Source organism: Balaenoptera acutorostrata, chromosome 17, assembly GCF_949987535.1.
Source record: "Balaenoptera acutorostrata chromosome 17, mBalAcu1.1, whole genome shotgun sequence".
Classification (NCBI taxonomy): domain Eukaryota; kingdom Metazoa; phylum Chordata; class Mammalia; order Artiodactyla; family Balaenopteridae; genus Balaenoptera; species Balaenoptera acutorostrata.
In genome coordinates this window covers 6642610-6669959 of record NC_080080.1, presented here as the reverse complement: position 1 = coordinate 6669959, position 27350 = coordinate 6642610, and the positions used below count along the sequence as shown (strand labels likewise).

Here is a 27350-nt window from a genome sequence, read left to right as displayed (position 1 = left end):
CCCTGAAAGATTTGTGACAGATACAAATAAACAAGTAGAATATATAGTAGGAAATATTCTGCATTATAAAAGATCTTACCTTTTTTTTTTTTTTTGAGTCCTCAACATTTAGGAATGATTGATTTAAACACAAGTTGGAGTGACTTTTATTCCTTAGAAATTGAAGTTCCCATGTAAAAGTGTAAAAGTGATTGTTCTCGTTAGAGGTGATTATCAGAATCGTGGAAATTATTGTCAGTAATCCAGAGCTTGACTCAATTACTAACTATCCTAAGAAACAAGTGTTCTGTTACCGAAGAGGCTGCTCCACTTCATATGAATGCCATGGTCCCAAGTCTGTTGTTAGGTTTACTACTGTTTGGAGTTTTGCATCTATGACATTGGCTTAATTCAAATGAGATCAGTATTCTGAATACCAACTAAAAGGTGGATTTATTTAATTAATCATTGTGTTAGTGGTTAAATTACTGAAACCTAAAATGGCTCGTAAAGCTAGTGAAAGTAGTGATCTGGTCTTTTCCTTTCAAGAGAAGAAGATAGGTAAAACAAACCTCGTTTATTTTCTTTTCATTCTTGCAGTTGGGCAGGAATTAGGTGAATGTGGAGATGATGAACCAAATGTGTTTCCTGACAGTTTAATTCTTTCTCTCCGGTAAGGTCTAGAAAGAGAATATGGGGTGACGTTTTCCAAAGAGGGATGTTATGTCCAACCTTACATTTGGGTGCTAGAAGAACATGCTAATTTTGTAATGTATGTATGTAGCGTATGGTTTCTGCATCTCAGGCACTGTTCTAATGGCCTTACATGTGTTAACTTTTCACGTGTTAATCTTTACAGTTTTAGGAGGAAGGAATGATTATTTCCTGTTCACTTATGAAAAACTAAAAAACAGAGACGTTAAGTAACTTGCTAAATGTTATTACACAGTAACAGGCATTTGAACCCCAGAAATCTGGCTCCAGGGCCCATTGTCCTGTTCAAGAGATTAAGCTTTATTAATATTTATTACACAGGTTAACGCTAGTACTATTACCTGGCACGTGTGAGTGCGGGACAGTTGTGTGCACAGTGAGATAGGATGCTGGAGTAGAAGAGGGGATTCTCCGAGGCAGAAGCTCCCACCAAGTTTTTTTTTTTTTTTTTTTTAAAGATTTATTTATTGATTGATTGACTGATTGCTATGTTGGGTCTTCGTTTCTATGCTAGGGCTTTCTCTAGTTGCGGCAAGCGGGGGCCACTCTTCATCGCGGTGCACGGGCCTCTCACTATTGTGGCCTCTCTTGTTGTGGAACACAGGCTCCAGACGCGCAGGCTCAGTAGTTGTGGCTCACGGGCCTAGTTGCTCCGCGGCATGTGGGATCCTCCCAGACCAGGGCTCGAACCCGTGTCCCCTGCATTGGCAGGCAGATTCTCAATCACTGCGCCACCAGGGAAGCCCTCCCACCAAGTTTTAATCACTCACTTGCTTTCAGTAATTGGGGCAGATAGCTGTATATGTGCCTCGGTATGGATTCTTGGATTGCATCTACTAGTTTTAGTTAACTTACCTTTTTCAGTGGACAAAGATTGTTGCAAAAGAGACTGCGACTTCAGGGCCACTGTAGATGCAGTCGAAATGAGCAGGAAGACGGCAGAGCCGCTCCGTCCCCGTGCCCAGTGCAGGCTCAGCACCAGGACAGGGGAAGAGCAGCTCCCGTCCAGATGGGCGTAAGAAGAACAGTCTTTTCAAATTGGGACTGTTTTTCTACATCCAGTATCGTTAATGATGAATCTCTTGACCTAAGTAAGGATCGAAATATTATTACCCAATGGTAGATCAGGTGTAGAATTTTTAAATAAATAAATGTATACACATATATATATGCACACACACTCACATCCATTTTATGTGCATGTAAACGATAGTGCAGGGGCCAGGGATCCTTCTTGGCTGCCTAACTTAAGATCTGGAACATTGGACGTGATAGTCTGTGGGGAACACTTAGTCGCCATGGACTGCACCGGACCTGCTTCCTCTCACCGCCTTCCTTTCTCACAATTTATTAGCTCTTCATTAAACTTGAGACATACTGTATCCAAACAAAGTTTTTTTTTATTTCTTTATATCCTCTCATTTCTCACATCCTACTTCAGACCTTCCTCTATAGAAATGAATTACATTGTTTATCTATTACAGTATCTCCTTATTTTAGTCTTTGTCAGATGCCTTTTTAATCATTTTTAATAAACATGTAGATTTTATACGACGCTCAATTACAAGATGTTGGACAGTTAGGACCATATACCCAAAATATGCCTCCTTCCATCTGTGCCTGTGTGGTATATTTTAGGGTTCGTTTTAATTAAATCTTAGGTAGTGATTGGTACATTTCGGACATTAACTTTGGTCGGCACTCATCATTCGCTTCCAGCGCATGAAATGCTGCTTTTGCCTGTTGGGAGCTAGTGCTGCTCTCGTCTGTGGCTGAGGTGCTCAGGGGGCTCAGTCAGGGTCTCTGCCCTCAGAGAGTGCCACCTCCATCCCCTCTTAAGTAAGGGAAGGCAGGCAGGTGATTGCTAGGCCTAGAAAAGACCATGATGTTTGAGGCTCTTAAAACTTTTTGATAAATGACTGCTTTGTCGTTTTTTGTCTGTGGCCGTGCGCCCCCCAGTGGCCATTCCCTGCGTTCATGCCCTGTATCGTGCTCTTCCCTTGAGTCTGTCCTGACCCTGCAGCTCCCTTTAACTGACAAGATGTGAACTACCAGGCTGGAGCTTTAAGGAAGCCTGACAGCTTCTACTTTTCTGACCTTGGAAGACATATACCTTGCAAAGGTCCTATCACCCCGAGGCCACTGTGGGAGGTGGAAGCTTGGGATACCCAGGTGGAGGAGAATCAAACCAATAAGAACTGAGGTCCCCATCTGACAGCCACCACCAACTTAAGAGACATGGGAATAAGCCGTCTTGGAAGTGGGTCCTCCAGCCGCAGTTGGTCTGGCTGTTGCCACATAGAACTCCCCCCAGGGCTCAGATTGCTGAACTGTGAGCAAATAAATAAAACGGTGGTTGTTCAAGGCCATTACATTTTGGGTTAGTTTGTTACGCAACACTAGATGCCCAAGATGTCATTGAAGCATAACCTAGTCCCTCATTTTCTACTTAGCAAGGCAGGTGCGGCTGTGTGAATGTCGGCCGCAGACTGGGGTTTTAGGGTCAGGTGGGAGGATGATGAGGGGGAGAAGGGACTGTAATGGACCAAAGGAAGCTGCTTTTAGCACATATGAGATTTATCCCAGACTATCTGTCGATGAAATAGTGAAGTGCATTTAAGAAAAATAACTAATGTAAAAGGAGCGTTAAGTAGTTTATGTTATGGTCAGGAAAGATACCGTAGCGCTTTTGAGCATTTTTGCCATAGTGAGCAGGAGGGACTCTACCATTGAGAGGACTTTATGTTTTGAAATTCCTTTCCTTTTGTGCCACAGAGTGTTTTGATTTTATGTTACTGCTGATACAGTCTTGGCCTTTCTAAAATAAAGCAACGATAGGCAGAAGACAAGGTTCCTGGACCCAGAATTTATTAACCTGTTCTTTTGCTTTTGTTGATCCAGTACAAGTTTTCTTTTTTTGAGTATTACTATATGTATTAAGACTGAAGACCGGGGTTTCCCTGGTGGTGCAGTGGTTGAGAGTCTGCCTGCCAATGCAGGGGACACGGGTTTGAGCCCTGGTCTGGGAAGATCCCACATGCCACGGAGCAACTGGGCCCGTGAGCCACAATTGCTGAGCCTGCGCGTCTGGAGCCTGTGCTCCACAATAAGAGAGGCCGCGATGGTGAGAGGCCCGCGCACCGCGATGAAGAGTGGTCCCCACTTGCCGCAACTAGAGACTAGAGAAAGCCCTCGTACAGAAACGAAGACTCAACACAGTCATAAATAAATAAATAAATAAATAAATAAAAGAACGTGAATTTCTTTAAAAAAAAAAAAAAAAAAAGACTGAAGACCGGGGTGAAGATATGGAGAAGATTTCAGAGTTGAACAAAACACATTTCCTCTTCCAAGGAGTACAACCTGAAAGGAAATGTCTTAAACCATAGTTTGGTAAGTGGGAAAAGAGAAGGCAGGAGGAGAGGGAGTGAGGGGGCTGAGAGAGTCGAGGAGGTGCCTGGAGGAGCAGAGCAGCCCCAGGCCTGTCAAACTCTGCTGAGCTCAGGAAAGGGCTGGCTGTGTTGCGTTTGTTCTTTACAAAGAAAAACTGAAACCATCTTAGACTCCAAATTAGGTCCAAGCGCTTAGCCTGGATGGATGGCTCTGCCTCTTACTTCCCCACCCTAGTTGCTCTGCTCCAGCCGGCTGGCCAGCTTCTTATTTCACAGAAGGTCCTTAGTGCCTGGGGGCTTTTTTTGCACTTGCTATTCACAGTGCTGGAAAGTCTCTGTTTCCAGATCCTTGCATAGGACGCAGCCGAGCTGAGCACCACAGGCCAGCCTGGTGTGACGTTGCTCAGCCCTCCAAGGTTACCCATGCTCTCTGTAGTTGCCTTCTGCCCGCCTCAATAGACGCTTAGCAGTAATTAACAGACATTGTGTCTTATGCTTCTGTTTCTCTTGTTTGTCATCCGCCTCTTCTGTGAGCAGATGGGGCTCAGGAAGGATGCGGCCATTGCTTGTTTCTGTTCTCCACCCAGCGCCTAGAACATGTTTGCACTTCACCAGAGTTGTAGCGAGAGTAACACTTCCTGAGGGCTGGGCACTGATCTCAGTACATGTTTTGTTGATTTTGTCAATATTTTAAGAAACAAAGCAAAGTGGGTTTTGTTGCCCTTCCTCCTGCAGATTAAGGCCTTTGTTTAGGAGGGGAGATAGGGGATATGGCTCTGAGTAGATTTCAGTAGAGGCTGTTTTCCTCTCCTCCACTAGCCAGGGCAAGTGGTCTCAGGATTCTTCCCTGATCTTCCCTGTGAGCACTTGGGGGTTGCGGGGGGTGGTGGTGGTGGTGAGTTCCTGCAGGAAAAACCTTTGAGAAGGTATCAACTCTCTTAATTCTGGGGCTTTTGGTCTTCTCTGCTCTCATGCTCGTCCCCCGTCCAGAGAAGCAGATGCTTGAGTCTTATCTCTCCCCGCAGGTGTCTGTACTCTCTCCAGTTGTGTGGTTAGTGTTTGCCTTGGCACTTCAGCATTAGTTTGTATTCTGTTCCGTTTTCTTCCTGTTTTAAGGGTGAGAGTGACGTTCTTTACAAGCTCTACATCTGAGCTGAAATGGGTAGTTCTTGGAACACGGTAATTTTGAGAAGCTGAAATGAGTCCAGAATGGCTAAAGTCAAAAGCAGGAGAGTGAGGCTGGGGAGGTGAGCAGGAGCTGTGCTGGAGAGGGCCTTGCACAGCAGTTCCAGGGCATGAGGACTTGCTCGGAGGGGAGTTGGACAGTCCTGTTTGAAACACAGATATAACAAGGTCACCTTTGGGTTAAGACCTCTCTGCTGATCCAAGGAGTTAGAAGTGGATACAGAGAGGGAATTCTGCAGTGGGCGAGGTGAGAGATGGTGATGGCTGGGCTAGTGGTTGTGGTGAGGCTGCAGGAAAATAGGCAGGTTTAAGAGAGACTTAGGCGGTAACATTGTTAGGATATGATTCATTGATTCACTGGACATTGACTGAATGCCCTCGCCGCACAGGTGTTGGATCAGTGACTGCAAAAGGCCTCGTCACTGCCCTCATGGAATGAGTGTCAGGTTTCTGGCTTGAGTTGCTGCATGGACGGTAGTGCCATTTGCTGGGAAGAATAACGTATTTGCTGCTGCTACGTTGGCAGAGGTTACAGGTTCAGTTTTAGTGTTGAGTTAGAGGTCGATAAAGCATCCCTTTGTTAGACTAATCAACTTTTTGGTGAGCACCCAATTAAGGGAAACGTTTTAATGGAGACAGTGACATGTCCTTGATTGAGGCTTAGTTGTTTATGAAATGACCGCTTAACTGTAATTGTCCCCGTGGAACAGTGTCATGTCACAAATGTAGTTTAGATCAATTAAAGCTAGTTCTTCCTTGATCTTTACTGGGGAAGAACATAATTATTGGATCTTATCCGTTATGTGGTAAAACTCACATATACTGTATGTTGGTTTACCATCTTCATAATCATTTGAAAAGTTTCCTATTTACAGTTGTAACATTTGTAATACGGTAGTATATTTGTCGTATAATAATTGGCATCTGGAGAAAAATCATTGGCCTTGGAAATAACACTTTTACCTTCTATTCAAATCTACGCACAAATGAAATCATTAGTAAAAATGAAGGCTAAAATGTATTAGGTTCTTACTGTGTGTCTTGCCAATACACTCATCAAATAGAAAACAGATCCTGACTTAAGGAAGGACAGACTTTATATTTGGAAGGATTTCTGGAAGATCAGGGAAAGGGGCTGCTGTTGTGATAGGGAGAACTGTGAGCCTGAGGCCTGTCAGTGTCTCAGAGGTCAGACCACAGAGAGAGTGGACGAGGCCGGGAAGGTGCAGGGACGTGGGTGGAGGACGGGGGGCAGGAAGGGACAGGCGTCGGAGAGTGTCTCGCCCAAGGCTGGTCCCTGGGAGCAGAGGGCCTGTCGCAGAGGCCTGTGCCGGCCCAGGTTGCCTGTGTGAGGAAAGGACAGAAGCTTAACTGAAGTTTGATCACGTCAGGTTAAGGGGCATTCTCTGACTGATCAGTGGAGACAAAAAGAACAGCTAATCTTTTATGGCGCTAAGAATGGAGGGTCTGTGCCCGGCCTAGAGAAGCAAGGGGGTCGCCCGCGTCTGGGGAAGAGTAGTTCTCTGCAGTGAGCCATTCCCAGGAGTGCAGAGGGTGCGTGGGCTCCGGGGACATCCAGCAGGTCCCAGCCCTCAGCGCTGTGTGCGCTACCTCTTCATCTTCGTGATGCCCCTTCGGCGTGACGACCCCTGTGCACCACAGCCGTGGTAGGCTCGGTGGGCTGAGGACACTGCTGGGATCACTCCGCGGGCGGGAGGGAGCCCTCGACACGCCTCAGAGGTCGGGAGCAGGTGGGCGGGGCCCTCGGTGGGTCGTAGAACTCGGCAGGTCATGTGAAGTCGGAAACGTTCTCACCCGTAGGTGGCTTAGGCCCCGCCGCAGGTGCAGGCCGTGGTGGGCTTCAGGGGTGCGCGTGGGGGGGTATCTTCTAGAACCCAGGAGGAATCGGACTTGGGATCTGAGGGAGGCAGCAGCAAGGGCTTCGAGCCAAGGAAGCAGAGTAACCAGGCCTGTGGCTCCTCCTTCCAGCCGGCAGGGCTGCCGAACAGGCACGACTGACGCTTTACACAAGCCCCTTCCTCGCCGCGCGGGGCGCCCCACCCGTGCTGATGCGTGACTGTGGGCCTTCGACCACTAGTGCGCTGGTGGCCCACAGTCACCATCACCAGGTACTCTGGCTGTCTCCAAACGCCTGCCGGGGAGGCCCCAGGCAGGCAACCGGGCCCATCGCCGTGTGTGGCTCAGCTGTGCAGGCGGTCGGCATCCACACGCCTGGTTCTGCCTCGCACCCCGACTCCCAGACAGAGCTCAGCCCCTCGACCCACCTGGGTGGCCTGGGTGCGGCCGTGTCGTTCCAGGCGGTGGCTTCTCGGCAACCTTGTACGCGTACGAGGTGGGCATTGTTCACCCCAACTTACGTATGTTCACGATAGTTAAGTTCATCCATTCATTACTTACTGATTTGGCACAGAGAGTGCACAGTCTGCCGGCTGCTCTGCTAGGTGATTTTTGTGCATTTTCGTATTAATTCATACATCAGGCGCCCGCAGTAGGCGTTGACCCCTGTGTTGTGGATGAGGCGCCTGCGACTCACGAGGGTAACTTGACCAGGGCGACGCGACTAACATGCAGTGTGCGGTGACAAAGAAGAGAGCGGAAGTGCTTCCGATGGTCAAAATGCGCGTTTATATACTTTCTGTGAGCAAAAGACTAACAGAAGTTAAATGGAGAAAGAAAACTGCATATAAAATGCTCTTCCTTCTTATATGGAATCTCGTGGTTTTATGTTTTATCAGGTGACTTTGAGTAAATCATATCATTCTGTGGACTTTAGTTTCCTCGGTATGAAATTAGATGTTTGGACTGGATGTTTTCTAAGGTCTCTTAATTTTTATTAATTGGGAGATATTTAACTATTACAGACGTGATATAAATGTGGTTGTTTGAATACAAATTAATTTTTATGCTATCCTTGAAACCTGCTAAAATGAATATAAATGAATTAAAAAGGCACTGATCTATGAAGGTAAGAATGGGAGTGTGAGACAACAATGGGCAAACGATGTTAGTAAAATTTGGTGCTGCACTGTATTTACAATAGCCAGGACATGGAAGCAACCTAAGTGCCCATCGACAGATGAATGGATAACACATTGTAAAGCAATTATACTGCAATAAAGATGTTAAAAAAAAAAAGAAAAATATGTTGGTGGCTGCAAAATACATGGATAAATGGTAATGACTTTCTCTGGTAAAGACCAGAGAAAGCAGCATCCTGAGCTTGCAGGGCAAGAGAAAGCCAACCAGAAACATGCCTACTAGTGTGGGAAAACCTCCAGAAGACTCGGGAATTGTGGATACCAGTTAGCTGCATGTGAATTTAGGGGGTGGAACTGACAAGAGGGAACTTGGTGGAAAGTGTGCCTGGAAGTAGTTAGACCCCTGGATCCTCTCCCAGCTGAGAAAACCAGGCATCTGCCCTTCTTAACCTAGCAACAGCCGAGAGATTTCCTGAAGAGTTTGAATAAGAGGAACTTGATGTTCTAAGACCCAGATGGATACAGCTGAGGGCTGCAGTGAGATGCCACACTGAAAATGTGGGAATTATTTCCTTTAAATAGAGGTGTGTGGGCTTCATAATGGTATTCTTCGTATTCTGGCAGCCAGGCTTATATACCTCCTCCTAGGAAGTTGGGGAATTCCTATTCAGGGAAATGCCTAGCACAAGGAAAAAGAAATACAGATCTTGATATTTGAGTAGCTTTGGGTGAAAAAACTGGGCTGCTGTGTTGCAGTGAATTGTTATGTCCAGTTGTCAGATTGCATGTATGGAAGCAGAACATCCAGTTAGCCTGTTTGAGCCTCAATTTAAAATTTTTAGAAACAAATAGCAGAGGATTACCAGTCATGTGAGGAAAGGCCATAGTGTAGCAAGAAACAGATTCTCAGAACGTGGAGGGTAAGGGGAATCTGTGGGAAGAAGCAGGCTCTGTGAGCTCCACGGCGTCGGGGAGGGGACAGCTACCGCCACTGACGCCTCAGGAGGATAAGAACTTGTATCACTTCCATGAAATGTCTCAAGTGCCATAAGGAAGGGACAGATATAAGAAAATGCTGTTAGTAGTGAAACATGTGATAGCAGAAATGAGAGAATCAGTAGATATGTAGGAAACGTAATTAAATCTCCCAGAAAGTAAGACAGAGAGAGGTGAAGGAGGGAGGAAAAATCAGAGAGAAACTTAGAGATCCAACTCAGGAGGCCCGATATCCGATAGTAGGATTTCCAGAAAGATAAAGCAGAGAAAACAGGAAACAAGAATGAGGGAGGGTGGGTTGAGACATTGATTTTTTTACCCCTCACCTTGTAGTAGTATTTGATATTTTAAACTCTGTGCACCTCACTTCTATATTTTTTAAGTAATTTACTTAAATTTAAGAAAGCAAAAAAAAGATGACATGTGAAGGTTAAAAATAGATAATTTAGTTTTTGTTGAAGACCAATAAAATTGAAAGTGGGCAAGGAAAAAATACCATTTTGGTCTTTTAAAAGTACATATTTCAGGAAAATTACTTTCATTACCATAGTTAGAGACATGAGGAACAGTTTTCTCTTAAAAACAGCAACAGCACGGCAGTGGCATGGGTCATTGAAGGTGGCTGATATCACAGCAGCAGCTACATGAGTTTGTGATCAAGAATCCTGCCAAAGAGAACAGTTTCCCTCGCGGTAAATAGGGCTGACTTTCTATTTGGAAGCAAGAAGAATTCATAATTATTGTAAGGCTTTTAGAAGTTGTGTGAAATTCCTATCAATAATTATTTCATTCAGTTGTATGTATTTATTCTCTATTATGTGCCAAGCATTGTTCTAAATGATTTGTTTATGTTGACCCATTTAATCCTCAAAATACCCTGCAAGGGGAGGTCCTGTTGCCGTTCATCATTCCCATTTTACAGATGAGGAAACCAAGGTCTAGTGACCCCGAGCCCAGGGTCACTCAGCAGGAAAATGGAAAAGCCAGGTTTTACAACCATGACAGTCTATCCTCAGAGTCCGTAGTACCCTTAATTAATTCACTGCTACTCTGCATGCTGAATAAAGAACCCTCTGCGTCTAGGCTAAATAGATAGGTGGATTTTGTCATAAAGCTTTGGTCAGCCACTGAAGGCGTAGCACTCATCTAGGCCGGTGCACTCAGTGGTTGATTAACCGAGGCTTAAGTACTGACCAGGTAGAAGAACCCAGACACTCCATGGTGACCAGTTTAGTGCACATTACAGGACATTTGGTGTCGTTTTTCCTCACCAACAGTCTAATTCCAGCACTGTTCGTGGTTGATATTGAATGTGTGCTGAAATTGTCAGGATGGCAACTAAGGAATTCTGGGAATTAACTTCATTTATTGATAAAATTTGTAAAATACAGCCATCATTGAAGTGATCTGGTAAAAGGAAATACATCGTTTTTTGGTTTGTTTGTTTGTTTTAGCCCTGTTTTATGTGGTTTGTGGGAAACATCATAGGGTGATGAATGTAGCAGGAACTTAAATACTTGTCGTTAGTCAATGATGTGTAGCATACTGACTGCAGTGTTTACTAAAATTCAAAAAATAAATTACTTTCCTCAGATATGAATGTTACAAATTTGTTCTTTTGTTTCTCCTAGTTCAACTTTGTGGGAAAACTTTTGGGGCCACGTGGCAATTCTCTGAAGCGCTTACAAGAAGAAACCTTGACAAAAATGTCCATCCTTGGAAAAGGCTCCATGAGAGACAAGGCAAAGGTAATACTTATTATAAACAATGGCTACTTTTTTAGTCAAGTTATATAATGTACTTTTAGATCATCCATGGTATTAGTACATATGATATAAAAGCTAACTAGGACCTCAAATGAAATTATGTGAAAATGCTATATATAGGGATATATTTGTGATACTATTTAGAAAATTCGGTCACTCTGGCCAGTTTCAGAATATGTAGTATCTTAAACCAAAATCTGTAACTATTATTTGTATTTATAGAGTGAAATTGTAGCACCTGTGCTTTTGATTCTAGAAGCAATACCTTCTAGAAAGTACAGTGGTATTGAAATTATCATGAAGAGAAATAAAAAGTAATCTATAGTCTCACCATCACTATTTGCATTTTAGAATAGTTCTTTCAGGTCTTTTTTTCTACGCCTGTGTTTCATATTGTTGACTTTATAAAGTATATGCTTTTATTTGCTGTTTTTGCCTTTCTTTTGATATCCTATGCATTTTACCAAGTTAAAATTGATTGTAAATGTTTTAATAATTCCTATTCTAACACATAGTTGTTCTATGTGCATGTATTCACATAACTGCCTCCTCTTCTTAATAAGCTAAAATTACTGAGTTATTTTTATTGATCACTTTCTTAAATATACCAATTCTGAAAGAAATTTTCACATTTCATAATGTGCTGTCGCTTATGTTGTTCCATTATTTACTTTGTTGTTCTCTCATTATTAAAAGATTTATATTACAGAGAACAAAATCCACATTGAGTGATCACTTTCCAGGAAATGATTGTGTCAGACAAAAAAGTTATTTAGACAAAATCCAGCCTCTTCACAAAAAAGTCCATTTAACAGTAGCTTTTATAATTTAAAAAAAAAAAAGCCACCATTTATTTATTGAACAGCCACTGTGAGTCAGGCACTGTGTGAGACATTTTACATGCGTTACTCCATGTTATCCTTGGAAAAATGATGACAGATACATAATATTTTCCTTATTTTATGTAAGAAAAGTGAGATTCAGAGAAACTAAATACATTATTGGGTTAATCAGGGAAGTTCATTATAGTATTTGATTAGAACATGGCTATATGTCAGACTCATATGGGATGCTGTTTAAAAATATAGTCCCGGACTTCCCTGGTAGTCCAGTGGTTAAGATTCTGCGCTTCCACTGCAGGGGGCATGGGTTTGATCCCTGGTCGGGGAACTAAGATCCCACATGCTGCGCGGTGTGGCCAAAATATGTGTGTGTGTGTATGTGTGTGTGTGTGTGTGTGTATATATATATATGTGTGTGTGTGTGTATGTGTGTATATATATGTGTGTATATATATATATATATATATGGAGAGAGAGTGAGTGAGTGAGTCCCATGCACCAACCTGTTTAGGGTGAAACCTCAAAATGAATCTCCAGTAGGTGTTTAAAGGATTCTAATGCATGGCCAGGTTAGGTTGACTGCTCACTAACATCACTGTCTCAAATGATGTTACTCTGATTCCCTGACTCATCTATTCTGGCAGTAGGAGCAAGTGGAACTGTATATTGGTCAGTTGGTCAGAAATTATGTGTATCTCGTTGGAAAGTATCCCATCCTTGCTGATATCTTAGTTAAGTTTCCAGGAAGGCCATCTGGTAATGAGGTCCATGATATGACCAGTGAAGCCCATAGACTTTGTGCTGCTCTTGTTTGTTATTAAGGGAGTTCCTTGGTGAGAAGCAACATTTTGTGCTATGGCGGCAGTGATCAGGGCCCCCAAAGATCCTTTTACAGGTAGAAGGGAAGCAGGGAAGGCAAGTCGTTGGCCAGATTATATGTCCAAAAATAGCAAGTGCCTGGCTGTGCGTTTAAGGAAAGGGATCCTAAATAGCATCAGCTCGCTAGCAGGGCTGGTGGTCCTCCCAGATCGTGCTGCCATTTTAAGGGCTGGTGGTGGTTCTCTGCTGCTGGCGTATTAGACAGTCAGCAGCGGCAGTGGCCTGGAGTCCTTTTTGAGGGGAATCCGTGTTGTGGAGTAATGCATAACCGCTCTCCCTGTAGCGGGGGGATGAACTGGGAGATTGGGATTGACTTATACACGCTACTACATATAAAATAGATAACTAACGAGAACCTACTGTATAGCACAGGGAACTCTACTCAGTGCTCTGTGGTGACCTAAATGGGAAGGAAACCTATAAAAGAGGGGATATATGTATACATATAACTGATTTACTTTGCTGTACAGCAGAAACTAACACAACATTTTGAAGCAACTGTACTCCAATAAAAATTAAGAAAACAAACAAACAAAAACAATACCTCTTTCCCTGTCACCATAGGTACTTTGTTCATGAGTCCTTTGAGTAGCATTGAGGTGGCTGGGGAATGAGGTGCTTTGACATCTGCTACAGTGGGTCCCCTTGGCTGCCTGGTCACTGAGTGCATGCTCTGCCTCACGTGGGGCTCCCTGTTCTTACACACTTGGGCCTCTTCCCAGACCACTTATCACCCCTTCACTAATCCTCTCATTTCTGTGTCCTTGACCACATGGGTCAGCAAGTCAATAGGGGGATTCTGCAAGTGGCTGAGCATTTACATTCCATCAAGACACCTAGAAACTGAGGAAGTGGCATAGCCCATTGGGCCCACTGTCAAGGGAGGAGGAGCAGAAGCCCTTTACCTCTTGACCCCTTAAGCCCCACTTTCGTCGGTGGCCTTCAGTGGAGCAGCACTTGCTCAGAGGCAAGTCTGTTAATCCTCAAACTGTGTGAGTATTTCTTCATCTCAGTGCACAGTCATTCTAGAAAAAGGTCCCTGATCCTTATTGGGAAGACTGGGAGGAAGTGTCCAGTGCACACACACCAGGAGACGTTACAGTTACTGTACTCACGCAACCTTCTCCTCTAGTTTGAGCTTAGCTCTTTTGTTCTCTGCATCCCTGGGGCAAGCAGGGATCTGATCTTAGGCCAGGAGGTGATAGAGGGTAGCAGTAGTAAAGCATGAGAATTGTCATCTCCTTTCAAGGAACTACCTTGGCTGTTCGAGACAGGCTTCTGCCAGTGTGGAAGGCTCAGTGGGACTTTAGCGTTCGTATACTCAGAATTACTTGAATCTTTCCAAAAGTTGCCAGTCCAGCTCTCAGATTTTCACTGTCCTCCAGACACCGTCCTAAGTCTCCCACAGCGATGACCAGGCAACCTGGTCGTTAGCACACGCCTGAACTCTGCCTGGTCTGTTGACTCCATCAGCCTGTGGCCATAAGCAGTAAAACCTTCCGGGATACTTCTGGCTCTTTGGGCCTTGAACTGATAATGTCAAGTGCTGAGTCTGTCATTTCCTTCTTTAAGTTCTTCAATACAGTAGAAGCAGCCCCTTTCACCCCACCCGGCCCACCATGTCTCCTCGCCCGTCATACTGGGCCAGGTGGTCCATCAGTTACACGTTCAAAAGCATTTCACTGACAGTAACCACAGGTGATAATTTAAGTAGACAGGTGTACCATCTGCTGTATCGTAATCAGATCCTCGCTGCCTGAACTCCTGAATACTGATTTCAGTTGATCCTTTTTACTAATTTTTAGTCTACAGAAAATTCTCAGTTAACAGTGTTTATTTCTAAAGAGATTTCCATTCCTTAGTATTAAAATCTCATCCTTTTGGATTTTCAAAGTGTTCACCATTTAAATTCTAATGTGAACATAATTCATTTTCTTCTTGTATTTGCTACATTGATGATATTATAGGAGTCATTACTGACATGTATCAGGTGGTTATGTGGCATAATAATCACTATAATGCTACGGTCTGTGGAGCCTTCGGTTTGTGCCAAACATGCTAGACGTTTTGCCCACCTCATCTATATTATAGAATAATAGAATAATTAACACTATTGTTATGTAATAATAGTTACCATTACTATATTTATCATTTGAGTGCTTATTATGTGGTAGGCATAATTCTAAAGACTTCTTGTGTCTTCCGAATTACTACAATTCCTTTATTACTAATAACTCCTAATGACTGTTACAACCACTCCTCTGTTACCTACAACAACCCTTTGAGCAGTAGACGCTACACTATTATCACCCATTTTAAAATCACCTCTTCAAGATGGGGATAAAGTAACATGACCAGTTGCTGGATTTGGGGTTTGAAAGCAGAACTTCAAACACACTCTGTGTTCTTCCCCAAACACTGCATTGCCTCCCATCATTAACCCAAGAAGTAACCAGTCATAACTGCTCACTCTGTGGAGCTGCGTGACAGCTGTGGTTATGGTAAGAGGGCCTTCCTGTTCCAGCGTAAGTTTGTAATAGCAATGGAAATGTTTGCCTGTGAATCAACAATTATAATCTCTCATTAAAAGCATTAGTTTGGTGCCATATTAGAAAAGGATAAGAAATGTTCATTGCAGTAGTTCATGCTTTCAAAGATGAGCTACTGTACATAGAATCCAGTTTCTAAGACTTCAGCTGTGAAAGGCAGAGTCAGATCAAATGATTGGAAATGTTCTGATTAGAACAAGAACTAGTCCACCGTTGGCATGAAAGAATAGTCCTTTTCCTTATTTTTATTTTTTTTAATTTATTTATTTTTGGCTGCATTGGGTCTTCGTTGCTGCGCGTGGGCTTTCTCTAGTTGCGGCGAGGGGGGGCTACTCTTTGTTGCGGTGCACGGGCTTCTCATTGCGGTGGCTTCTCTTACTGTGGAGCACGGGCTCTAGGCGTGCGGGCTTCAGTAGTTGTGGCGCACGGGCTCAGTAGTTGTGGCTCGCGGGCTCTAGAGTGCCGGCTCTGTAGTTGTGGCTCATGGGCTTAGTTGCTCTGCGGCATGTGGGATCTTCCCGGACCAGGGCTCGAACCTGTGTCCCCTGCCTGCATTGGCAGGCGGATTCTTAACCACTGCGCCACCAGGGAAGTCCCAATAGTCCTTTTCATACTTGACAAATTTTGAAGGAAATGCATAGGATATTACGGTAGCTTATGTTTGCTCTCCCTTCAAATATATTTTTCTTCTTTTCTTTCAGTTTCTGGCCCACTTTCCATAAATGTGAAGGAAACTAGTATTTACTGAGTGCCTGCCATGTACAAGGCAGTGTCCTGGGCACTATATATACTGTCTCCTTGGCCAGGCCTTTACACAAGCTGCCTTTTTAGTCTTCCCAGTGGACCTACATTAATATACATATGTTAACACCAAATTGATTTTGCCAACGAAGTGTTGGATTACATATAATCTGTTCAAACTCACACACACACCTGGTGACCACCATGGCTAAAATTCAGGTATATCTAACTCTAAATTCCCTGCCCTTTTCATGCTCTATATTTTGATCTGTCTTTTCTTTGTAAAAATTCAGATTAGTTAAGTAACAAAAGTTGAAACCTTAAGGGGTGAAGTCAAGGGTGTGTGTGCCTCCTTGTCCTCTTGGCTAATTTTGGAATCAACAGGTGCTGTTGCCAGGAATTCCTGGGTTCTCTCTCTTACGGGGTGGGTTTTTTGGAGAGGCTAGGAAGGTTTCCTGCCTTTTAGAAATCACTCTAGGTGTAGGTTCCTACTAATCTTAATCTGTCTGTCTGATTTTAATGTTGAGAACAAAGACTTTTAAAAGAACCAGATTCTGTAATTGCTACTCTAACAAAGGCTTGTTAGAAAAAGATAATGGAGCAAAGTTAGTGGTCCCTTAATGATCTGGGGTTTTTTCCCCCCTGAATTTCACTATACCCACCAAAATTTTTTAAAATGTTTCTCATAATCATATAAAATCCTATAACAAAATTTTTCATTTATTTTATTCACTCTTTTATTCTCAGAGTATGGTGCCTGGCATGTAGAAATGTTTTTTGTATGAATGAGCAAATGAACATAGAAATAAATAATATTTACCTATTCATTCAAAAATATTCGTTGAGCATCTACTATCTACCAAGCACTTTTCTAGACAAGGAGCATGCAGCACCAAACCAGACAATCATGGGTTCTGCTCCATGGTGATCACCTTAAGTGAGAAAAATTAGAAAATGGACAAGCAAAAAGTAAGGCATTTTAGATAGTGGTAAATGCTTTGTGACAGCTCAGGGGCACACAGGGTAGCCAGTGCAGAAGTGAGCTTGGTTGCTTGGCCAGTCTGAGGAACACAAAGCAGTTCTCTGCGGCGCCTGGAGGGGTTGGGCCGGGGAGGCTGGAGGAGCTGGAGCAGCCGGAGCGCATGGCCTTGGGGAGATGGCCGGAGGGCTCCTGGGCCAGAGGCAGGACTTGAGACCCCTCCCACCGCAGCAGGAAGCCTTTGGGGTTTCCATAAAGGCCTGAGGACAGCAAGATCAGATTTGTGTTTTAAACTTTCTTCCTTAGGTGTTGTTTGCTGTTGGGTGAACCTTTTGTGATAACCATGTGCCAGATAAGCTTGGGTAGTTTTTATTTTCTTTTTCTTTTTTTACAGTGACACCCTTTTAAACATGATTTTTCTTTTTTCAGGAAGAAGAGTTGAGGAAAAGTGGAGAAGCAAAGTACTTCCACCTGAATGATGATCTCCATGTTCTGATTGAAGTGTTTGCCCCGCCAGCAGAAGCCTATGCCCGGATGGGACATGCTCTGGAGGAAATCAAAAAGTTCCTCATTCCTGTTAGTACAGTTTTTCTTGATAGTTAATTTGTACTTTAAAGTCCTCCCTTTGTTTTAATCCTTGACAGTTCTTATCAGTAATTGTTATTTGCATAGCGCTTTGTCCGTTACAGTGTCCCTATGAATTACTTGGCATCATTCCTTCTTTACCTGTGAGGCCAGGGATTTTTAAAGAGATTAGGTAATACTGCAAGAAAGTTGAAGAGCACAGTCACTGGTGTGCCTTTGTGGTCTCACGCCCGAAGCCTTGCTGTGACACTGAGTCACCTCACAGATTCGTTGCTCTCGAGCGCGAGCTCGTTGGTGCGGTCCACGTGCCGAGCGCTGTGCTTGGTGCTGGTGTGCCGCGTGGGTAAGCGCAGCCCCACCGGAGGCTTGTGTGGTTTAGGGGCGCAGAAGCACGTGGTTTCTGTGCAGCGTGAGGAATGCGTGACCGAGACGGAATGCGTGACGGAGACGGAGCGGCGGACACAGAGAGGAAGGCACTGTGCGGGTATTTATGTTTTTGTTAACAGTTGATGGTCTTTTTTAATCCTTTTCAGACACCCTGACATTGCTGAGAATGTGATCATTTAAAGAGAATATGTCCCTATTTCCATTACAAAAGTTAATTTCAGTCTTTTGTATAATTTGCATGTTCTAGATTTAAAAAACAAAAACTTGAACAGGTTGGCTCTTCAGACAGTTTATTTTAGAGAAACTGTCACATCTGCCAAACAGCTGTCTGGGATAAGACTGTGTTCAGCGATTCCCAGTGGTGTAGTAGATTGACTTACCTACTGGAGCATGTGTCATGATTATGTTATCTGTGAGGAAGACTGTCATATTTATAGGGAAAGGACGTTTTGAATCATGATTGTCTTGGAAAAGCCAGGGCATAAGACTGTATTAAGTATTTTAATTTGGGAGCTTAACAGGGTTTTCATTAGTTCCCTCAAGCCAGTGTGATGATCCTATTATTCATTTAGTTTAAAAACAGAGTTTTCGAGTGCTCTCTATTTGATAGACACATGTGAACTAATAAAAAACATGGCCCCTGCCCTTGTGGAGTTTATATAATGGGAGAGACAGGTAAGAATCAGATATTTATATAAATGACTTTAGAATTGTAACTCTGACAAGACCAAGGAGAGGTTTAATGTCCTTGTGGTCATTCAGTGTGGACGAGGGAGTGCCAGCTTAGCCAAGTAGGACAGACTCTGTTCTCCAAAGGTAGCAGCAACAGTCTTCCCACCCCATCACTTCACACTCTTCCACCAAGAAGTAGGCTCCAACTTCTTTCACCTTGACTCTGAGCTGGCCAGAAAACTCTTTGCCTAACCCAAGGTCGCAAAGAATTTCTGCTGTGTTTTCTTCTTAATGTTTTATGGTATTAGCTCTTGCATTGAACTCTGTGATCCACTTGAAGTTACTTTTTGTGTAAGGTGTTAGATTAGGATCTAAATATATCTTTTTCTATGTAGATATCCAGTTGTCCCAGCACCATATGTTAAAAAGACAATTCTGTCCCTATTGAATTGCCTTGGCACTATTGTTGAAGATTAACTGAATATAAATGTATGAATTTATTTCAGGATTCTCAGTTCTGTTCCATTGATTTATATACCTGTCCTTACTCCAGGACCATACTCTTAATTACTTCAGCCTTATAGCAAATTTTGAAATCCAGGTTGTGTAAGTTCTGCAACTTTGTTCTCCTTTTTCAAAATTGTTTTGGCTATTCTGGCTCCTTTGCATTTTTATGTGTATTTTACATTCAGCTTGTCAATTTCTACCAAAAAAAAAAAAGAAAGCTTGCTAGGGCTTTGATAGTGGGTTGAACTTACAAGTCAATTTGGGGGTAATTTCCATCTTAACAATATTGCACCTTCTTGTCCATGAACAGGAAATGTCTCTCCATTTTTTTAAGAGATACTAAAAATTCTTTCTCAGCAGTGTTTTATAGTTTTCAGGATACCAGGCTTGCATTTCTTTTGTTAAATTTATTTCTAAGTATTACATACTTTTTGATGTTATTGTGAACGGAATTGTTTTTTTTTTTTTAATTTCATTTTCAGGTGGTTACTGGTGTATAGAAATGCAGTTGATCTTGTTTGTACCTTGTGACTTTGCTGAATGTGTTCATTAGTTCCAGTGTGTGTGTGTGTTTCTAATGGAATTATCAGGATTTTCTACATACAGAATCATGTGATCTGTGAATAAAGAAAGCTTTACTTCTTCCTTTCATATCTGATGCCTTTAATTTTTTATTTAATTTTATTTTCTTCCTTATTACACTGACTAGAACTGTCAGTGCATTGTTGAGTAGAAGTGAGGATAGACACCCTTTGTTAGTTTCAGTCTTTTACCATGAAGTGTGATGTTAGCTGTAGGGTTTCTTTTGCTGCCCTTTATCATGTTGAAGAAGTTCTCTTCTATGCCTGGTGGTAAGAGAGGTTTGGGTTTGTTGGTTTGTTTTAGTCACAGATGGGTGTTGGGCTGTGCTCTTCTGTCCATTGAGCCCTTCACGTGGCTTTTCTCCTTCATTCTGTTAATAACGGCATATTGCATTTGTGATTTCAGATGTCAAGCCAGCTTTGCAGTCCCAGGTGAAACTCTACTTGATCGTGATATGTAATCCCTTTTATATGTTGCTGGAAACATATAAAAAACCCTAATAGTTTAAGGATTATTACATCTATAATCATGAGGGATATTGGCTTGTAGTACAGTATTTTTATAGATGTTTATATTAAAGCACACATCTAGCATTTCTGGTGCTCTTTGTTTCTTTATGCGGATAGAGTTGACATATGGTGTTACTTGTTTTCAGCCTGAAGGACTTCCTTTAGTCTTTTTTGTAACATAGGTCTGCTAGCAAAAAAAGATTTTTTCTCAGCATGTCTTTATTTCACCTATATCCTAAAGTTTAGCTTACAAACATACCTCTTTTTATTGTGCTTCACTTTATTGTGCTTCAGAGATACTGTGTTTGTTTTGTTTTGTTTTGTTTTAACAAGTTGAAGGTTTGTGGCAACCCTGTGTCAGGCAAGTCCGTTGGCGTCATTTTTCCTATAGCATTTGTTCATGTCATGTCTCTGTGTCACATTTTGGTAATTCTCACAACATCTCAAATGTTTTTACTAATTTTATATCTGTTATGGTGATCTGTGATCAGTGATCTTTGATGTTACTACTGTGACTCACTGAAGGCTCAAATAATGGTTAGCATTCTTTAGCAGTATTTTTTAATTAAGGTAAGTACTTTTTTGTTTTTTTTAGACATAGTGGTATTGCACACTAATAGACTACAGTATAGTGTTAGCCATAACTTTTATATGCACTGGGAAACTAAAAAATTCGTATGACTGGCTTTATTTCAATATTTGCCTTATTGTGGTGGTCTGGAACCAAATCTGCAATACCTCCGAAGTATACCTGTATGTAATTCTTGGTCGACGGTTTTTTCTTTTAGGTGGTAGGAGGCCATTCTTCTATTTTCTGGCCTCTACTATTTTTTTCTTTTTTAAACCAGATTTTATATTTTATTCAAATCACATTTATTTTAAATTTATTTATTTATTTATTTATGGCTGTGTTGGGTCTTCGTTTCTGTGCGAGGGCTTTCTCCAGTTGCGGCAAGCGGGGGCCACTCTTCATCGCGATGCGCGGGCCTCTCACTATCGCGGCCTCTCTTGTTGCGGAGCACAGGCTCCAGGCGCGCAGGCTCAGTAATTGTGGCTCACGGGCCTAGTTGCTCCGCGGCATGTGGGATCTTCCCAGACCAGGGCTCGAACCCGTGTCCCCTGCATTGGCAGGCAGATTCTCAACCACTGTGCCACCAGGGAAGCCCTGGCCTCTACTATTTTTGATGCGAAGAGTCATTAATTATTTTGTTGTTTTGTATGTAATCTGTTGTTTTTCTCTTGCTGTTGCTCAGACTTTCTTTTTACCTTTGATTTTCAACTATTTGACTGTGGTGTACATGTTTATCTCAAGGGAATATGTGAATATGTGGGTTTATGTTTTTCTTCAAATGTGGGTAGTTTTCAACCATTGTTTCTTTAAAATTTCTCTGCCTTTCTCTTCCTCCTCCACAACCCCCAACCCCTGGATTCCCATTATATGTATGTTGGTACATTTGATGGTGCCCCACAGATCTCTGAGACTCATTTTTCTTCATCCATTTTTCTCTGTGTTTTTCAGCCTGAATACTTTTAATTAACTTCAAGTTCACTGATTCATTCTTCTGCCATCTTAAATCTGCTATTGAGCGCCTCTGATTAACTTTACATTGTAGTTATTGTGGATTTTTTTAATCTCTTTTTTTCTTTGCTAGTCCATGGCTGTTAAATTTCTGGCTAATTGGCCAGTCTGTTTATTGCTTGCCCCACCCAAAACGTGATTATTAGGCTTGCTGATTGACTGGTCTTCTCTACTCATTTGCTATCAGAATTGCTACTGATATTGACTGTGCTGCTGGGCATGGAGTCATTTCACACTTTCTTCAAAATTACGTGAACATCCTTCACTGGTTTTCACGGCTTTCCCCATCCTAGTGGAACTTATGCATCATCTGGGCTGGGGAGGAGGGGTGGGAGCACTCCCAGGCAAGATTGCCACAGACTCCCACTCTTCTTTCCAGAGTCCTGAAGTGGTTGTTTTTAACTGTTTGGTCAGCCTTTATTGTTGCCTGTTATGGAAAGGCTTTGCTGAGCTCCTTGCTTAGTTATCCTGAAAGTCCTGTGCTCTCTCATAACCTTTCTTTTTTTTTTTTTAACTTAGGTTGTTTTGGATCTCTGTCCATATGAGCATATGTAAAGTTTCACTTCATTCTTTTTAATGTCTGCATAATATTTCATTATATGCGTGTTCCAGAATTTATTTAATTAGTCTTCAAATAATGGACACTTACTTCTTATAGATTATAATTCAAACAGTGATCCCAGGATTAACCTTGGACATAAATATTAGCATATTTGGGCAAATATGTCTGAAGAGTACATCTCTGGCAGAGAACCCACTGAATTTTTAATAAATTACTTTCAATGATTTTATTTTAAGACTTTTTTCCTATTCTCCAGGCTAACACATTTAGATAGATCCTAAACTTACTGGCTAGAGAAATCCCATTTACACATATTTAATTAGAATTGTAATCAATTTTCTCCTCTTCACAATTGGTGGCAGTGTTGGTGTTAATGTTATAATAGTTTCACTTTTCAGATGGGGAGTTGAAGTAATAATTTACTAATGACTAGTTTAAAATGTAAAACTGTAGAAATAATTTAGTCTATAAGCTACCATACGTGATTTGGTTTCCCTACTGATTTAAAAACATTATTTCGAAGACCAATAAAATTGTAACTACAGTGTGTATGTCAGTGTCTATCTGACATCAGAAGAAACAGTTACCTCACATTTAAAGAAGTTGCCTAAAATCACATAGCTGGTCAGCCCGATTGGGTAAATTCAGGCTTAACCTCAGATGTGATTGACTCCGATTCCGTTTTTTTGCTTTTTGGGCTTTTTTTCCCTCCTAACTACACTATCTGCTGTAATATACTTTGACACAGATGATGTTTAAAATAGGCTTTAATTCTAGTTTTTGTGGCACCATTGTAAATCACCTAGCTTTACTTAGAGCAATGCTTTGCTTTTTTTAATTTTTCTTTTTAAATTTTTAATTGTATTTTTTTTTTTTTTTTTTTTTTTTTTTTTTTTTTTTTTTTTTTAAAGGATTTTCTTATTTATTTATTTATTTATTTATTTATTTATTTATTTTTGGCTGTGTTGGGTCTTCGGTTCGTGCGAGGGCTTTCTCCAGTTGCGGCAAGCGGGGGCCACTCTTCATCGCGGTGCGGGGACCGCTCTTCATCGCGGTGCGCGGGCCTTTCTCTATCGCGGCCCCTCCCGTCGCGGGGCACAGGCTCCAGACGCGCAGGCTCAGCAATTGTGGCTCACGGGCCCAGCTGCTCCGTGGCATGTGGGATCTTCCCAGACCAGGGCTCGAACCCGTGTCCCCTGCATTAGCAGGCAGATTCTCAACCACTGCGCCACCAGGGAAGCCCTAATTGTATTTTTGAATAGGGCCTCAGTTATCTTCTTTTCCCATGAATCAATTTTTAACCACATACAATTTTGTGTCCTGCCTCCTAACACTTTTCAACAGGGCCAATATTTAGCATTTAGGTAGCACATTTTATTTAGGATGTGCTTTACAAATAATTTATTAATCACACATTTTTAGTAAAATGGTAAGGAGCATACTCTTAGTAAGCAGAACCCACCACGGATTCAGAGGTTATCTGCCAGGAGCCTGCCAAGGGCCAGCGTGATGACACATCCTTCTCTGTAATGTGCGGGGCCTTCCTTCCCACTTCTGTATCCATATCTTTAACTTCTGAATTTCCAGTTCCTATGTCTGATTGCTCTAGAACAGCTCAATTTTTGTGTGCTATAGACCATTGAAGAGTCGACCTGTACAAAATTGATTAAATCATGATGTCACTTTGTTACTCTCCTTATCTTCCAGAAACCAAACTTCCTGACTTTGCTCATATACCCCATATCCAATATTTTACCATTTCTAATAAAATTAGACATTATAAATAACTCCATATCTACCTTTCGCCATCCTTCCCGCCACTTCCCTACTCCAGGCCATCTTTACCACATACTGGGATTACTTAAGTGCTTCCATCTGGTGTTTCTGCCTCCAGTGTGTTGTTTTTTCCTTTTAATATCTTTATTGAGATATAAATCACACGGCATAAAATTCACTCATATAAAGTATACAGTTCAGCGCTTTTTAGTATATTCGCAGAGTTCTGCAACTGTCCCCCTAATCTAAGTTGGGCCATTTGTTTTACCTCCCAAAATGAACCTTGTAACCAACAGCTGTCACTCCCCATTCTTCTCCCGCCTTCGGCAACCACTAATTAGTTTTTGTTCTTTTTACACAGCTTTTATGGAGATGTAATTCAAATACCATACAGTTTACCCATAACGTATACAGTTCATTGGATTATTGTATATTCACAGTTTTGTAACCGTGACTACAAACTGGTTTAGATTTTTATCATCCCCCAAAAGGAACTCCATACGCATTAGCAGTCCCTCCCCATTCGGCTCCCCTCCCCTCTCACACTCCTCTGTCTTACATAGCCACTAATTTATCTCTCTAGATTTCCCTGTTTTTTTTTGACATTTCATATAAAACACATACAGTATGTGTAGCCTTTTGCCCTGACTTCTTTCACCTAACATACTGTTACCAAGGTTCATTCAAGTTGCGTTTTATTGCTGAATAATATTCCATTTTATGATATACCACATTTTATATGTCCACTCATCAGTTGAGGACTTTGGGGTTGTTTCTACTTTTGGGCTATTATGAATAATGCTGCTGTGAACATTCATGCACACATTTTTGCATGAATATATGTTTTCAGTTTCTTGGGTGTTACCTAGGAGTGGATTTGCCAGGTCATATGGTAACTCTTTGTTCAGCATTTTTGAGGAGCTGCTACGTGGTTTTCCAAAGTGACTGGACCATTTTACATTGCCACCAGAAAGTTGTAAGGGTTTCAGTATCTCTGCAATCTTACCAACACTTGATATTGCTTATCTCTTTGATTACTGCTATCCTAATGGGTATGTTCGTGGTATTTCATTGTGGTTTTTGTTTGCATTTCCATAATAACTAATAATGTCGAGCTTCTTTTCTTGGGCTTACTTTATATTTTTCTTAAAGAGAAATGCCTATTCAAATCCTTTATCCTTTCAAAATTAGGTTATGTGTCCTTTTATTATTGAGTTGTAAGAGTTCTTCACGTATTACGAATACAAGTTGCGTATCAGGTAATAGGATTTCAAAATATTTTCTTCTATTTTGTGGGCTGTATTTTCACTTTTTTGATGGTATTTTTGTAGCACAATAGTTTTAAACTTTGACGTGGTCCAATTTGACTGTTTTTTCATTTGTGCTTTTGATATCTTAGCTAAGAAATCATTATGTAATATAGGATCGTGAAGATTTACTTTCATGTTTTCTTTTAAGAGTTTTACAGTTTTAGCTCTTACATTTAGGTCTCTGATCCATTTTGATATAATTTTTGTGTATGGCAGAAAGTAAAGGGCCCATCTTATTTTTTTGATGTGGATATTCAGTTGTTACAGCACCATTTGTTAGAGACTATTTGAAAATCAATTGACTCTAATTGATAACTGGGCTCTCAATTCTATTTCATTGATCTTTATGTCTGTCTTTTAAGGCAGCACCATACGTTCTCCATTACTATAGCTTTATAGTAAGTTTTGAAATGAGAACATACCAGTCCTCCAACTTTGTTCTTCTTTCTTTAGATACTTCTGGCTAAACTAGGCTCTCTGTAACTACTAGTTGATTGAGTTGTAAATAGTAATGCCCATATATCAGTTACTTGCCATTTTAATTTTATTATAAATATTTCACTTGGAAAGTATGCACAGCAGAAGGAGATATGGCTGACTGTAGAAAATTCTAGTTTAGGGGAAAAATACTCTTTGTTTTTTTTCTTTTTACAACAATTTATTGATAAATTTTCATTTCAGCAAACTCAAGTCTTGTTTTATGAATTTAACTATTTTCCTTACCTTTTTTTTTCCTATTAAAATTATTTGCTTCTTGTCCTAAATTCTTTGTTATCTTCTGTCTTTTGTGTAGGACTATAATGATGAAATCAGGCAAGCACAGCTCCAGGAATTAACATATTTGAATGGTGGTTCAGAAAATGCAGATGTACCACTTGTTCGAGGGAAACCTACCTTGCGTACAAGAGGTGTACCAACCCCAGCAATAACCAGGTAGGTGTGATTAATTGACTTACCTTTTTGTTGTTAGAATAGGGTACCATGGCAACAGTTTTAATGTTTCCTTTATTAACAGGCAAGCGGCTTTACCAGTGTATTGGTACAAAGCCTGTAGGAATGCATTCAAGCAATATGGTGTCGTATTAAGAGGATTCACTGTGGACTGAGGTATTCCTGGGCTTAAATATAACCTGTACCACTTACTAGCTAATGACTGTAGATAAGTTTATTTAATCACCCTCACGTTATTAATCCCTTAATTCTTTGAACGTAAGTCATAGCTTTGATACACAAATGGAGATAGTGGAAGCTTGTGTTTCCCCAGTGAGCGCAGACAGTACCAGGCTAGTTCATTGCCGCATCTCCAGTGTTGAGCAGTGTCAGGTACCAGGTGAGTGTCCCGATGCTTGTTGTCTTCTTATGCCGTGTAAATGCTCTGTGGTATCTGAAACTCCTAAGCTTGTCCAGGCACACTGAATTTTTATTTCTGTCTCGGAATCATGACTGCTTTTATCATGAAAAATATGTTAATGAATTCGTAAGTCAGTTGAAGCAAACTATAAATTGAGACGTGACTCTCAAACTTATTTGAAAATTATTTTTAATTTTTGCATTTTTGCCCCCAGAAGAACTCAGTGGAAATTAGTAACACAGACTTTTTTTCACTGGTGACTGTATATATTTTTGTAGGTAGAGTTTTTTGCATGAAATAATTTAAAGTAGGTTTCTTCCATATATCCAAGTTCATTGGGAGTAATAAAAAGTGAGTCCCCCTGCCGAGTGCTGCTGATCGACACACTGTCAGAGCAGTTACAGACAGGTGTTATTGCGATATAAAATAAACACAGATCTGGGCATGGAACCAGGGGGGGGTTCTCTGTAAAAACAGGCTAATAATAATAGGATTTATTGCTGATGATT

At 41.5% G+C, this 27350-nt stretch overlaps 1 protein-coding gene across 4 annotated transcripts in view; it reads left to right on the top strand.

Moving 5' to 3' along the window:
* Window positions 1-27350, top strand: part of KHDRBS3 (KH RNA binding domain containing, signal transduction associated 3) — a 182933-nt gene that overhangs the window by 63028 nt on the left and 92555 nt on the right. For all 4 annotated transcript variants that reach the window (XM_057532293.1, XM_057532292.1, XM_057532291.1 and 1 more), the window contains exons 3-5: window positions 10897-11013; window positions 17451-17597; window positions 26284-26423. In XM_057532293.1, the coding sequence (XP_057388276.1) occupies window positions 10897-11013; window positions 17451-17597; window positions 26284-26423 (404 nt within the window). The remainder of the gene's footprint in view (window positions 1-10896; window positions 11014-17450; window positions 17598-26283; window positions 26424-27350) is intronic.